Source organism: Vulpes vulpes, chromosome 1 (assembly GCF_048418805.1).
Source record: "Vulpes vulpes isolate BD-2025 chromosome 1, VulVul3, whole genome shotgun sequence".
Taxonomy (NCBI): domain Eukaryota; kingdom Metazoa; phylum Chordata; class Mammalia; order Carnivora; family Canidae; genus Vulpes; species Vulpes vulpes.
This window is the reverse complement of record NC_132780.1, coordinates 72,123,695-72,137,802: the sequence shown is the minus strand read 5'-3', so window position 1 is coordinate 72,137,802 and position 14,108 is coordinate 72,123,695. Positions and strand designations below refer to the sequence as shown.

General features: G+C 43.6%; 1 protein-coding gene across 18 annotated transcripts in view; it reads left to right on the top strand.

The window, feature by feature from the left end:
• MAP3K4 (mitogen-activated protein kinase kinase kinase 4) overlaps positions 1 to 14,108 on the top strand; it is a 152,665-nt gene that overhangs the window by 35,873 nt on the left and 102,684 nt on the right. For 8 of the 18 annotated variants that reach the window (XR_012003050.1, XR_012003048.1, XR_012003049.1 and 5 more), the window contains exon 1: positions 6,353 to 6,698. The exons of 5 other annotated variants lie outside the window; for them this stretch is intronic. Coding sequence is in view for 4 of the 13 variants with exons in the window: in XM_072766664.1 (XP_072622765.1) it covers positions 6,550 to 6,698 (149 nt within the window). In the remaining 9 variants the exon portion in view is untranslated. Of the gene's footprint in view, positions 1 to 5,778; positions 5,922 to 6,352; positions 6,699 to 14,108 lie in introns of those variants that run through there. 5 more of the 18 variants (XM_072766690.1, XM_072766697.1, XR_012003053.1 and 2 more) reach the window with 3 other exon arrangements.

Genomic DNA, 14,108 nt, shown 5'->3' with positions numbered 1-14,108 from the left:
GGGGGTGGAGCAGAGGGAGAGGAAGAGAGAGACTCTTAAGGAGGCTGTATACCCAGCATGGAGCCCAACAACGTGGGGCTTGATCCCATGACTGTGAGACCATGACCTGAGCTGAAATCAAGAGTTGGATACTTAACTGACTGAGCCACCCATCCAGGTGCCCCTGAAGAATGTTTTTAATTCAAAGAGTTTATGTTATTGCAAAACTACTCTGAAAATGTTAACTTCAGAAGGATAGGCCTTTGACTTTTTGAAACTTCTTTCTGGCCTTGTTTATAAGTCCATTGGCTCTAAATATTTTCGATGTACATCAGAGTCATATCTCAATAAAAATTAGTGTCTTTTTTTTTTAAAATTAGTGTCTTAAATTCTATTTTAGTATTTATCAATGACTACTGTTCTTTTTCTTCAACTGGAATAAAGGAAGTGCCAGACAACCAAGGGGTCATTAAAATTCTTCATCGTCAATATAAGAATCCAGGTTATTTCTGTTCTAATTGTTTTGTGACTTAAATCTTTACATATGAATTAACATTGCTTTTACCCCCATACTGAATGTCTTTTTTTTTATATAACTTTTCTTCCTTACTTGTGTCCACTTTGTCTCTGACCCTTTAGAACATCTATTACATTTTTTAAAAATCTGCCTTATGATGCTTCTTAGGGTCATTGTGTACCTCAGTAATTTTTATCTTAGGCTTATTTCCCCAAATAGATCCATCCATCTATCCATCTGTCCATCTGTCCGTATATTCATTCTCTATCCTGCTCCTTTTTTTGAATAGACATTTTACTGAACATGCACTATATGCAGTATGTTATTCTAGGCACCGAAGAGACAGTGATAGCAAGAAATAATGCCTGCTCTCTCTAGAAGGTCATAGGCGAGGAAAGACACAAGTAATCAACCAAATATATGGACGCAGTTAGGGAGGCAGACAGTGCTAAAATAGGGGTTCACTCAAGATGTTACAGGGACATTGCAGGCAGCACCCAATTGTCATGTTAGGACAGACCGGTGGTGGGGCTCAGAAAAGTCTTTTGAGTGGTTTGGGAGAACCTTGAACTGCATTTGGAATGAGTGGCTTTGGCAGGAGAGAGTGAAGAGCAGAAGCCTCTGGTGGAGCTCTTTGCTGGTCCAGTCATCCTTTCTGTGTGCCTGGTCCCATGTCATGTGCGAAGTACATGCTTATGGATTGGAGGGATCAGAGAATCATTTAGGAACTGTAGCTTGTGGTTTCATAGTTCTCTAAAGCTTGCACCTGGACATCTGAAAGAGGAACGAAAGGGAGAGGATCAGGCAAGTTCTATAGCTGTGTTAGTGGGGCAATGAGAGACATTTTTGGCTAGCAAGAAGGGCTCTGTCAAGGATTTGACGGCTTACAGGACCCTGGAGAAGCGAATGGAAAAGTCAGAGCAGTGATGAAGTGTGGGCTCTCCTGACTTTTGCTGCCTACACTTCCAGAAGGAAATGGCATTCTCTTCATGCTGTGGATCTCTGGAGCACCCATCCTCTTCTCTGGTCTAACTTTTCACATGTTGGAGGACAATGCCTTCCCCCCATGAGTCTTGTTGATACTCTTGTAACCACTGAAAAAGAGAGTGACTTTTTAGCCTTTAATGATTCAGAGCCCTTGGGGGACTCATTTTAGACCTTTTGTTTGTGTAGAGGAGAACTCATTTTAGACCTTTTGTTTGTGTAGAGGAGAATGTCTGAAATAAGGGATGATTTGTGTCCTAATGGAGAAATCACAAAAACAGACTAATCGCTGATCAGGGGTGATTTTACCTGACTTCTCACTATTTACCAGAAAAGTGCAAAGCTTCAATGTTACAAGGACCATTTAAAGAGTATAGTAACTAATTATCTTTTGTATCCAATATTTTTTGTGTTTTACTAGTGGGTAGAAGTAGATGTCATTTTATTATTATTACGGAAAAAATATCTTTGTGTGTAATGCTCACTTTAGGTTTTCTTCCACAGGAGTCAAGTTTTTACTGCTGTATCTTGAGCTGGACTTTCTTGGTATGTGCTGGAGTGAAAATGAGTCGACCCTCGTTGGTCATGAGCATGTTGGGGTTGTCTGAGCTCCTGTCTTTCTGCCTCTGCAGAGCTAGGCGGAGCTGCCAAGGAGCCAATGGCAGGAGAGGGGACTGGCTGGGGATGTCTGTCTGAGCTTTGCACAGGAATCTAGGTAGAAAGCTCATGAATACCACAGGGAACGGAGGAACTTAGCTAAGTAAAGTGTAGCCCCATGCTCAGAATAATTAAGAAAAGGTACAGCCTCAAAATCTGTTTTTTGTTTTTTTATAACAGAGACATGGCCCTATTTATAGCATGGCTTGGCATTAAAATTCAGCTTGCAACAGCTTTTTGAAACAGCTTGCAACAAAACCTGTGATATTGACTTTCTGCTAATATACTAGCCCTGATAAGATGCTAAGGTATTAAAAGGGTGGTTTTTCAGATACTGAGGTACCATAGTGATCTCCTTTACATTGAATGTCTTTGTCATTTCTTTGTTATAAAAAACAAAACCAAAAACTCTAAATATATATATTTAGTACATGTTATATATTAAATATATTATATAGAAAAACCTCTAAATAAATAAATAATAAATAAGTAAATAAATAAACATGGCAGTTGGAGCAGACCATCACTGTACTTATACTGAAAAAAATATATATATATATTAGTTTGAGTCTTCATAATGGCAGTAATATGTATCAAATTGGCCTGAAACTTGTGGTAAGCAAAGTTAAGAGTGTTGTGTAGTTCAACCTAAACTGGATCCTTATTAAAACTTTCAACTCATGGGCAGCCTGGGTGGCTCAGCGGTTTAGCGCCGCCTTCAGCCCAGGGCCTGGTCTTGGAGACCCGGGATTGAGTCCCATTTCGGACTCCCTGCATGGAGCCTGCTTCTCCCTCTGCCTTTGTCTCTGCCTCTCTCTCTCATGAATACAACAAAAACAAAACCCACAAAAAAAATCTTTCAACTTTTGTTACTCATTTTATTTTTATTTATTTAAATATTTTATTTATTTATTCATAAAAGACAACAGAGAGTGAGGCAGAGATATAGGCAGAGGGAGAAGTAGGCTTCCCTTGGGGATCACGACCTGAGCCAGACACTCAACCACTGAGCCACTGAGGCGCCCCGTAACTCATTTTAAAGTAAGAAAATTTAATAAGGGCCGTGTGAAGTCAGTCTTGAGGACAGAAAGTGAGAGGCATTCCTCTGTAGCTGGTGTTGTCATTGTTTTTGAGAATGTGATTAAAGGCAAGGAGATCTGTCATGTGACAACAGTGATAACTTTAGAGACAAAAATCTAATTGTAATAGTAGTTTATTAACGTTCAAAATAAAAACACCTGCATCCTGAATGCAACAGTATTTGCTAGTTTTGGTATGTATTGAACACTGTGCTGGGCACCAGATACAGCCAGATGAAACCTCCTTCCAGCACTGTCCACTTAGTGGTTAGGAGGCAGAAAGGTGGATAAGAGAAGAAGGATCTTATCGTGAAGGAGCACACACTCTAGCGGAGAAGGCAGGAAAGGAATCTGAGGGCTGGAAGGGGTGGGTGTTGTGGGGGCCTGGGTTGAGGTAAGCCATCCCTGCACTTATATTGAATATTTAGCACCAGTTGCGTTAGGTTTCTATACAAGATGCCTTACATGATGACTTACATGTTAATTTGTTTGGTTCCTGCTAAAATAGAGAGTACCCTTAGGTGGAAATTAAGATAACAAGAAGTCAGTCCCCGATTTATATTCGTGGAGTATTTTTGTGTCTTGGGTGTACCTGTGTATATGGTGGCTCCACTAAAATCAGTTGTCACACTGGCTTGGAATACCAACATGGAAGAATAGTATGGCATAGTGCTGTTTACAGGAGAGGGATGCATCTCATTACATAACATTTAATACTTATAATATGCCTTCCAAGAAGGGTTCTGGCCCAGAAAATTATAAAGGAGAATTAAGAAGAGAACCAGAATTACAGAAAGCTGGGAAATACTTTGTTCAGCTTTCTTCACACAACAGTGAATTAGTAAGTGATATAGATCCCTCTTGAACAAATATTTTTTAATTATCATTTGAATGGATGCCAATTCTAAGCCTGCCAGAGTGTGCAGCTCTCACTCCTGCCCTGGAAGAGCACGGGCCAGGTGGATAGAGTGGTATGACAACATAGGAATCGCTTGGGTACAATCCTAGTCATGGTACAGATGATGGAACTTTTGAAGAACCCAGAAAGGTTCTTTATGGACTTCATTCTGACAGCGGTGAATTAGGTAAGAGGGTGACATGTTTGCATTGAGATCTGGAAAGATTAGTGTGACTGCACGGTGAGGACAGACTGGATTGGGAGGTGCGTGCAGGAGCAGGGGCGGGGAGGCCTGGAGACTCACAGGGATCTAGGTGAGACAGGATGGTGGTCTGAGCTAGTGGATGGAGACAAGTGTGTGGATTCCACAGGGGAGGTAGAGTTTGCCAGGATTTGGGACCCACTAGTTAGGGGGCTGAGGGCATGGCCACTCAGAACTCTGATGGAGCAGGGGTGCTGTAGTTCACCACCAAGTCAGAGGACATGGGCAGGTGCAGGTTTGAGGTGGGTGTGAGTAGGAAGGAAGTAAATCAACTCGTACCTGGGAATCTGGAATAGTGAATCGCTGAAATGAAGTGGCACAGAATAGGGAGGAGAACACAGTAATAAAAAAATGTGGATGCCTATCACCAAATTCCTTTAAGTGAAGGAAAACTTCACTGCACTTAAATTGAATATTCAGTACAAGTTTATTTACTAAGGTTTCTACACATGATGCCTTCTGTGACCAATCAAGTGTAAATTCCTTTAGCTCATGCTCAAATAGCATCCTCAAGGGGAAATTAAAACAGCAAACCACACATTTCTCAAATGTTGGTCTATGTATCAAATATAGATGTACAAGCTTGGAGGCCTGAAGGTAGGCCCCAGGCTTAGATGGTCCTCAGGAATTTTTTGTGAACTATGACTTATCCGCAATATTAAAATGCTTAGATATGACTTAATGAGGATACAGTTAACTGACTTGGTCATACAATTATTTTGAAAGAAAATCTGAAATTCAGTAAGTAAGATTGGCTGTATAACCAAATCATTTAAACACCTTGATCAACCTTGGTAAAACATGATTTCCCCCTCCAACTCCTTTCCCAGCTGAGATCTGCAGGGCAGTTATCACCGGCTGATACGCTGTATGTTCACTTACTTGTTTTTCTTCTCTTTCTGTTCTTCTTACCTAGGATGTTGGCTCTGCCAGGAAAAGATTTAGTCTGTTCTGCTCACTGCTCTAGCCTCAGCACCTAGTACAGTATCCGCATATATGCATTGGCTAAGTATCTGTTGAAGGAATGCTGCTGAATAAATAAAATGAATGTCAATACAGACGGACCCTGATAGAATAGATGGAAGCAGAAGTTTCTGCAAGGTACTCTGAGGGCAATATAGCTAATTTCACAACTGGCCTCTAAATATAGCCCAGTTTAAGAGTTTTCTGCCTGGACCGGTTTTCTTCCCAACATTTACTCAAAACGTGCATTTTTGCAGATTCAAGCTCCACCGAATTAAGTTTTAAAAACCAGCACACGTGAACGAACGGAGATACGCTTAATTTTAAACGATGCTACTTTTGAATTAACTCTGCACTCGGTGGGCAATTCTGTAAAGACGGGCAACTTCCAGCTGTGAAGCCTGGCGCCCCCTGTAAGGGCCCAGGATGGGTCCCCTGTAAGGGCCCAGGATGCCCTGGAGTTGCAACAGGGCTGCTCGAGGTCGCACACGCTCTCTAGAGCTCCTGCCTCCCGTACGGGGGCAGCCGGCCCTGCAGCCCGGGCTTCTGCAAATGCAAAAGCACCGCGTGGAACCGAGTCAGGTTAGATCCGCGTCCTCTCCCGCCCGCTGGAAGGAGGAGGGTAGCCTCGGGGTCCTGTGTCCCCCGAGACTTGGTTTCGTCTTCGGGGCCCGAGACCCGAGGCTCGCGGGTGGGTGCCCCGCGCGCGGGGAGCGGGGAGCGGGGAGCGAGCGCCTACTGCGGAGCGTGGCATCAGCTCCCGCGGCCGCCCGCCGCCCGCAGCCCGGGAGCACCGCGCGCACAGCTCCCTCCCGCCCCCCGCCCCCCGCCCCGAGCGAAACCAGCCGAGCGCGGCGGGGCGCGACCCCGGGGCGAGGGGCCCCGACGTGCCTCCCGGGCCGCCCCCTCGCTCGCCCACGCCGCCGGCCCCCGGGGCCCATCCCCGCGCTCCTCCCTTCGCGGGCTCCCCGCCCGCCGCCGCCGCCGCCGCCGCCGCGCCCGCCGCCGCCCTCCGAGGCTTGTCCCTCGCCGCCCGCCGTAGCCCGGCGCTGGCCGGTCGCCGTTTCCAAGATGGCCGCGGCGCGAGCGGCTCCTGCGGCGGGCTAGAGGCGGAGGCGGAGCCGAGTCACTCCCGCACTCCGGGGCTCCGGTGCCCCGCGCCAGGCTGCAGCTTGCCGCCCGCCGCGGCCATGCGAGGCCCCGTGCACGGATGAGAGAAGCCGCCGCCGCCGCCGAGCTGGTCCCCCCGCCCGCCTTCGCCGTCACGCCCGCCGCCGCCATGGAGGAGCCGCCGCCGCCGCCGCCGCCGGGACCCGAGCCCGAGCCCGAGCCCGAGCCCGAGCGCTGCCGGGCGGCGAGGTGAGTGGGGCTGCCGCGGCGGCCCGGCGCGAGGAGCGGGTGGCGCGCCGGCCGGAACTCGGTCGGGCGGCCGAGGGGGCGTGGGGGCCCGCGCTTCCCGCCAGGTGGCGAGGGCTGCGTCCCGGTCCCGGGCCGGGCCCGGAGGGGAGCGCAGGGGCGGGGCGGGGCGGGGCGGGGTGCAGCTCCGGGACCCGGGGCCCCGCGGCCGGCCCGCGACCTCCTCCGCGACCTCCTCCGCGACCTGCGGGCGGGGGCCGCGCCGAAACCGCGTGCAGCGTGACCGGAGGGAAGCGCGCCCTCCGCGCCGCCCCGCGTCCGAGCAACCGAGCAGACGCCTGCGGAGCCGACGCGCGCAGCCCGTTGCCCTGCGTCCCGCTGCGCTCCTCCTGCAGCCCCCGGCCCCCCGCCCTTCGCCTCGCCTCGCCTCGCCTCGCCTGGCCTCGCCGGCCGTCTCTCCGGGGGACCCCGCGCTGGGTCTGTGCAGGCGGCCGGGCCGGCTTCTCTCTCCGCGGGCCCCTTGCCCAAGCCTCGGCTGGCGGCGTGCGAGCTGCACATCGTCGCCCGCACGTGCCCGCACACAAAGTACAGGGCTGCTTGCTCTGAAACTTTGCAACCGCCTGAAGCTCCTAAGATGGAACTTGGGTCCCCAGAGCATTTGTTGCATTCCGTTCCTGAGACACTCTTGCTCATGAATTTTATGTCGGTTTTTTTTTTTTTTTCTCTTTCTTCCTGATTGGGAAGTCAGACTCCCCATACCCAAGGATTTACCTCTTCTCGTGCTTACGTTTGTTCTGTTCCACTGTCCTCTTAGCCCGTCCTTTGCATCCCAGAGTTAAACTTGCAAACTGCTGCCCCCTGTCCCTTACAATGGAAATACTTGCAGAGTTCCTCTTGAATCTTCCTGTCTTGCTCTGTACTTCCAGGAATACGGCAAAGAAGCGTCCTCTTTATTTTTCCTGCTTAAAAAAAAAAAAGAAAAAAAGAAAAAAAAAGTTTGAATTTGGTTAGCCCCGAACACAGAAACCGTATTCTTGCTTGTCGACCCAGTCAGTTCAAACAGATTTTATTTTTATGAGCTGCGAAAAACTTCTTCGTTTTCCTAGAATTCTGAGATACTTCTGTGGACTTTTAAGGAACAGCTTCTCTAAATCATATTGCAGGGTGTAACGAGAACACGTTTTGTTCCTTGCGAAATCCGTCTAACGTTTTGAGAAGTGTTGCCAGAATACCTTATTGTATAAATCCCTTAGTAGATTGTCTTTGAGCGTTTTGACTTAAGTTTTTAAGAAGAATAAGAAGGACACTTATTGACTGCTTAAAATGTGCCATTTTTTTTTCATGTGCCTTAATTTTTACAGCCACCCCGTGAGGTAGGTCCTGTTATCTCTGTTTTACGAATGAGTAAACTGAGGCACAAAGGTTCTGCTGTGTTTTGTCTAAGCTTTCACAGCTAGTTGAACACCAGCCAGGTGTGCCTGGCTGCACACCCTTAAACACCTTGAAGAAGAGGCGTGATTTTATTACCCAAACGGACAGATCAGAGGTTATAAATCAGTGTAACGGTACTTTGGAAATAAGTAGACATGAACCTTCTTAGGTAAAAGTAAGAAGGGCGGAGAGGAGTGGAAATGTGCTGAACAATCACTTTTCCCCAAGGATAAAAAGAAACCTTGGTGGTTTTTTTTTTTTTCCGAAGTCAGGTTGCCTTTCTTTCTTATAATAAAAATAGGTCAGGATAAATGGGCTTCATCCAACTTTAAGTGAACAGCAGTGTGCAGAACAAGAAGATCTTAGAAATATTTTTCTTAGCAACATTATAGTTAATTTTACAATAGCAAATCTGTAAAACAGATTACTTGGCCAAGCTGTGATTTTGTCTTTTATACACACTCTCATTATCACCACCACCTCTTCCATACACAGAGCCGACCTCTGACAAACTTCCTGTGGATCATCAGTAAAAGATGCTGCTCTAGGGGTTCTGCAACTGTTTATTTGAATTTCTCTTATTTGTGTTTGTAACTATTTTAAAGAAGCTCAGTATGCACGTTCAAAATGATAGATGCCACATTTTAACACCAGAGACCAAAATGTGACATATGCTACCAGATTAACTGGTTTTGGGACAGACAGAATGAAACTCCTGCCGTCTTTGTTCACGTACTTTATATTAACGTGTCATTGATTAGGAAGGCTGCTTTAAGGCACAGGTCTTTTGTAGGATGCAGGCCTACACATGTTGGCCAGTGCACCACTGTGGCAGGTGCCAGCCCAGCACATCTGTTTGGTGCATGCTGACGTGAGAGTTATGCAATCACCAAGGAACACAAAACAGGTTGAGAGGTGATAGTACTCTATTGTAGTTTTACTTCTGATTGTCCGTTGTGGCTACTTCTTGTCCTTATTTATGATAAAGAATCGTAAGGGTAGCAGTTATTAGTGATATAACTTAGAAGTAAACATTTCTTATAATTTCTTTTTCAAGCTTCTGGGTCATTTGTAGGAGGATCCTGAGATTACAAGGAGAGCTATTAAAACTAATTTGGAACAATTTACTTCTGTGATTTCTTGAATCTGTACTTAAAAAAAAACAAACAGAACTTGGATGTTAAGGCTGATAAAAGACTGCTCTTATCTGTAACTTTTAATTTAAAATGTTTATATTAAAATAGCCTCATTGTTCTCACTTATTGACTTTGAAAAATACATGTTACTTTAGCTTAAAAATACCTTTTTTATTTTTTTAAAACCAAGGTACTTTGATTTACTATTTATTTAAAAAGATGGTTCTTTTAAGTTCATTTGAAAAAAAAAATGGGCTTCACTAGTAAAAGTACTTGAATATCCTGTCATTCCGGAGCGATTTGATCTCTCTCTCAACTTGAATGTCTCCTTTGAGCCCACATGTTTCAGTCTTGACATTGGATGTCACCTATTCTACCTAGCGAAATCCACCTTATGGTGCAGCTGCAGACTGCCTGGGCAGCATCAGTGCTGGGTGTGGCCTGAGACCATGACAACATTAGATCCCATTAGCGGGGGCGGCGTGGGGGCACAGAAGCAGTGACCATGCAGCCAGTGGTAACAAAGGGCTTCAGTGATGGCAGAAGCTTGCTCTTTCATGTTCTGAAATGGGGACAGCTTGTCTTCTCAAGAAGGACTTTGTGGTTCCCTTTAATCGTTATATTATTAGAAGTTGCTTCTGCTTCCTTCACAGGTCTTCTCTTAGTGTCTTGTAAATCTTGTTCTGAGCTCTACCTGAAACCTGGGGATATAAGGTCTGGATTGCTTACTGGATACATTTGCTTTAATAACTTCCTGTTACTTAATAATTCCTCATTCCTCAATGATTGTCTTTTTGCTCATAGCATTCTGTTGTCTCAGCTTTCTTATTTGACCAGGTGGTATGTATTCTTTTTAAAGACACCTGCATGTTGCCCATCAGTAGGCCATTGGAAATAGTTTCTTTAAAGAGAAAATAGAAGAAATGTCAGAAAAGCAGTTTGGGCAATGACTGCTGTGGGTCTTTTTGAGCTGGCATTCCCTTAGCAGGATAAGATAAGCAAGGTTTAGGTCCTGTGCCTCATCTCCATCTCAGCTTTGTCTACATCTGGTGGACCAGTGTATTTTTCTCTTGACTATAGAAAGCCACAGTATAATTGAGAAATTGATTGGTGAACATGACATCAGCAAGGAAAATTCGCTGAATGATCTTAGCGACTAATGTCGCTAAGGAAGGTTGGCTTGCATCCCCATCAGATGCACCCTCTTCTAGTGTGAGAGGCATGTGACAAAGTCTTACTCTTAGGCTTTCCTTTCCTTAGATTTGAGACTGCTTTTTTCCCATCTTGTCATTAACTTCCCTCCATTAGTTGGGTGATAGTGTGTTTGTTTATAATCTTCAGTCTTACTTTAATTAGATTGTAACAGACCTTGCTCTTCTGGCTATACTTTGAAGCATATTGTATCTTTGTTCCTTAAAGACATTTCTTAATGTCTAGATTTTTACAAGTGCTAGATTTTTACTAGTGTTAAGTCTCAGAAGGTCACAACTATCTCCACCCACCCTTTAATCCATCCCCCTGCCAACACCCCCCAGAAAGAATCCTGTGGCATAGTTTCTGAGAAAGGTGTGGCAGAGATCAGTGGTTGGTGCTTTCATAAAATGCTTTTTGACTCTTGTATTATGTTCAAAAAAAGATCATGATGGTATGTGGTTTTTCTGGATTTAAATCATTAAATGAAAAAAATTTAGAACCACATTAGAATTCTGTGCAGCTATTAAAAACCATGTTTTTAAGGACTATTCAGTGACATGAACAAATGCTCATTCCAGAAAACCTATAAAGAAAAGTCTTTATAGGTAAATGGGACCTGAGTATCCAGTTTTTAAAAGATTCTCAAGTAGTTCTAATGTGTACATACTCACCACTGTGTTCATTGAGAACAGATGATAAAAACAGTATTTGCAGAACGTGGTACCCAAGGGCTGCTCAGGTGGTCTATATTTCTCCACCGGTTACGTCCGTCTTCACCAATATCTCCTCCTTTGTCCTCCCTCTCCTCCATTGTCATCTTTCTTTCCCTGTCAGCTCTAGCTCCTTGGTTCACATTGGACATGCCCTCTTCTTATATGTTCTGGCCTATGTAAGGAAGGACACTCGACCCAAGCCAAGTCGTTAGGATTCTTTCCTGGGTTTTAGAATTGGCACTGGTGGAGAGCAGTGCTCTTTTTAATAACTAAAATATATATAATGTAGAGTTCTGAGCTTGGAGCTAGCTCTCTGAAGCTGTAGTAAGGCTCATGGAGAAGTAGTTTGGCCTCAGACAATAACGTCAGCCCCCAGAGAAAAGGCAGAGAGGCCAGAAGAGCACTTTGGCCAATTTCCTTTTATGCTAGATTCACTTCCATTTTTTTCTTGATTTGATATGTGAGTTAATAGAATCTCTGTTTTTGCTTAAACTCTGAATGAGGTGAGTTAGGGTTCTTAATCCTAGCTAAGCTCAATATGATCCCATTTTAAAAAGTGTATACGTGCAGAGAAAAGATTGAAAGGATACATACTAATTGTTTCCTAAAATATTTTATAGTTAATGTGTTACATGTTATTTTATAATCAAAAGCTAACTATAGAGCCCAAATTCTTAACTAGTATGTTTATACTTTTAAATGTCCTTACTTTGAATTGTTACTAAAGTTGAAATTGATGAGATTCTACATTTTATAGAAAGAGAATGTGGTTGCCAAATTTTGAATTATTTTAACTACTTAAATTTTCATTTTTCAAATGTATTTTTAATATCTATGAACTAACTGAGCTGACTATATTGAGATGGTTTGCTTTAATTATTTAATTCATCCTGGGTAACAGAATTTGTGGATTAGAAATAGTAGCAGCAGCAGTGACAAAACAAAGGGCTTGCTTTATGATAGTCTTTCTTATTTGTAGTGGTACTGTTTAGAATCTATGACTGTATCTTCATCATGTATGTTATATTAAAATGTTTCCCCCTTTTTAAGAGGCAAAATGCAAAACTACTGTATTTAAAAGGAATATTATTCCTTTGAAAAATAGGTGTGGTAGGTATATTCTTGTATTTCCCACAGACCTCAGACTCATGTGATGGAGTGCAATTTGCCTTTAGGTATTTATTCACTAAGAGCCTAGGCAAAATGAGATTTTTTTTTTTAACTTATGAGAACATTCATTTGTCATAATTTGCAGATATCAGTAGAAGTATTAGTCTCATGGATCATTTGGATGCCAAACATTTATAAAGTAGCAGAGAAAGCTATTAAGAATATATTAGGCATTCTTTCAAAAGCATTTCATAAGTGGATTTCATTTCAGCATAATTTCAGAAGAAATAAGCCTTTTGTGGAGAAAAGTGGATACTAAGCTTTAAAGCTGATCAGATTTGATGTTTTCAGTGAAAGCTTTTTGTGCATGTGAGCAGGCTATTTGAGGATACTGCTGAAGTGTAGAATGCTCTGAATAGGGCTTATTAGAGGATAGCTAGTTTAGAGATGTGAAATTAATAGAAATTGTCAACCTTTTTACTCTGTCAGTGAGAATATTTTGGAAGAAAATTTAATACATGCATTATTTTTATTGTACCATTAAAAATTCTAAAGTCTTTTTTACATAGGAACATAAAAATGTAGGTTTTTCTCTAGTTATTCAAAGAAGGAATTAAGTACTTACAGTGTAAGTCTTCTGGGTCGTAGGACTGTTAATATTTATTTAGTCTAACCTCTCAGCAATTGCTTATAGAATTATAGTAATTGGAGCTGGAAGGGAATTTGGAACCCAGCTGTGTATTTTAGAGAAGAGTAAAGCAACCTAGAGAGGCTGCTGTTTCCCCAAGGTCTCCAGGCTTCTCCAGGTTTCCAGGCTCTTGCTTCCCTTTTTCTTTCTTTTTTTTTTTTTTAATTTTTATTTATTTATGATAGTCACAGAGAGAGAGAGGCAGAGACATAGGCAGAGACATAGGCAGAGGGAGAAGCAGGCTCCATGCACTGGGAGCCCGACGTGGGATTCGATCCCAAGTCTCCAGGATCGCGCCCCGGGCCAAAGGCAGGTGCCAAACCGCTGCGCTACCCAGGGATCCCTGCTTCCCTTTCTTTCATGTCACACCGTGCTACCCGGGTTAGGGTCAAAGCTAAAGGTGCTTTCGGCCACCTGACTGCCTATGCCTAGCCCAGCATCAGCTCACACCCACGTGACTAGTTACCTGGCAACTGTGGAATACTATATTTTCTGGATTAATTAGACTTTACAGGATACAGCAGTGATGAACGATTCATTTTCAGAAAAAAAATACAGTCTCCCCCCTCCAGAAAAATTCCCACTAACTCGTACAAACCCCTGCCCCTGCTGCCCCGTGAAAATTTTAAGTTCATAAAATAAAGAACCAATGCTGAAACCTTTTTATTTATCTTGCTATTCTTTTCTGTGCTCAGCCTTTAGATTAAGCAGACAGTAAGGTTGTAATTTCTGTTCTGGGGTGGTGATATTGAACTCTGGCTATGACTGTGATGTACAGTAAGAAATTTTTCAATAGTATGTGTATGCTATATAAGTGAAGTAAAAATTTATCAAATAATGTTTGGCCTTGTAATATATGATACACTCTGATAATTCTGTTCTGTCATATTTAAAAAATTGTTCACCATGATCCATTAAATTGATTTTAGTACCCACAAATAGGTTGTGACCCTCATTTTGAAAAACATGGCTCTACTAAAAATAAAAACATGTCCTATTGTACTTTGTCCCTTTAGATTGAATCAGGAGAATGGCACAGTACTTATCCACTAATTGATAATTTTGAAGAAGCTGGGCAAGGTTAGGATCTGAATATTTCTTCTTGAAAACAGCATTATTTCCCAAAGGCAAGAATAAGAGT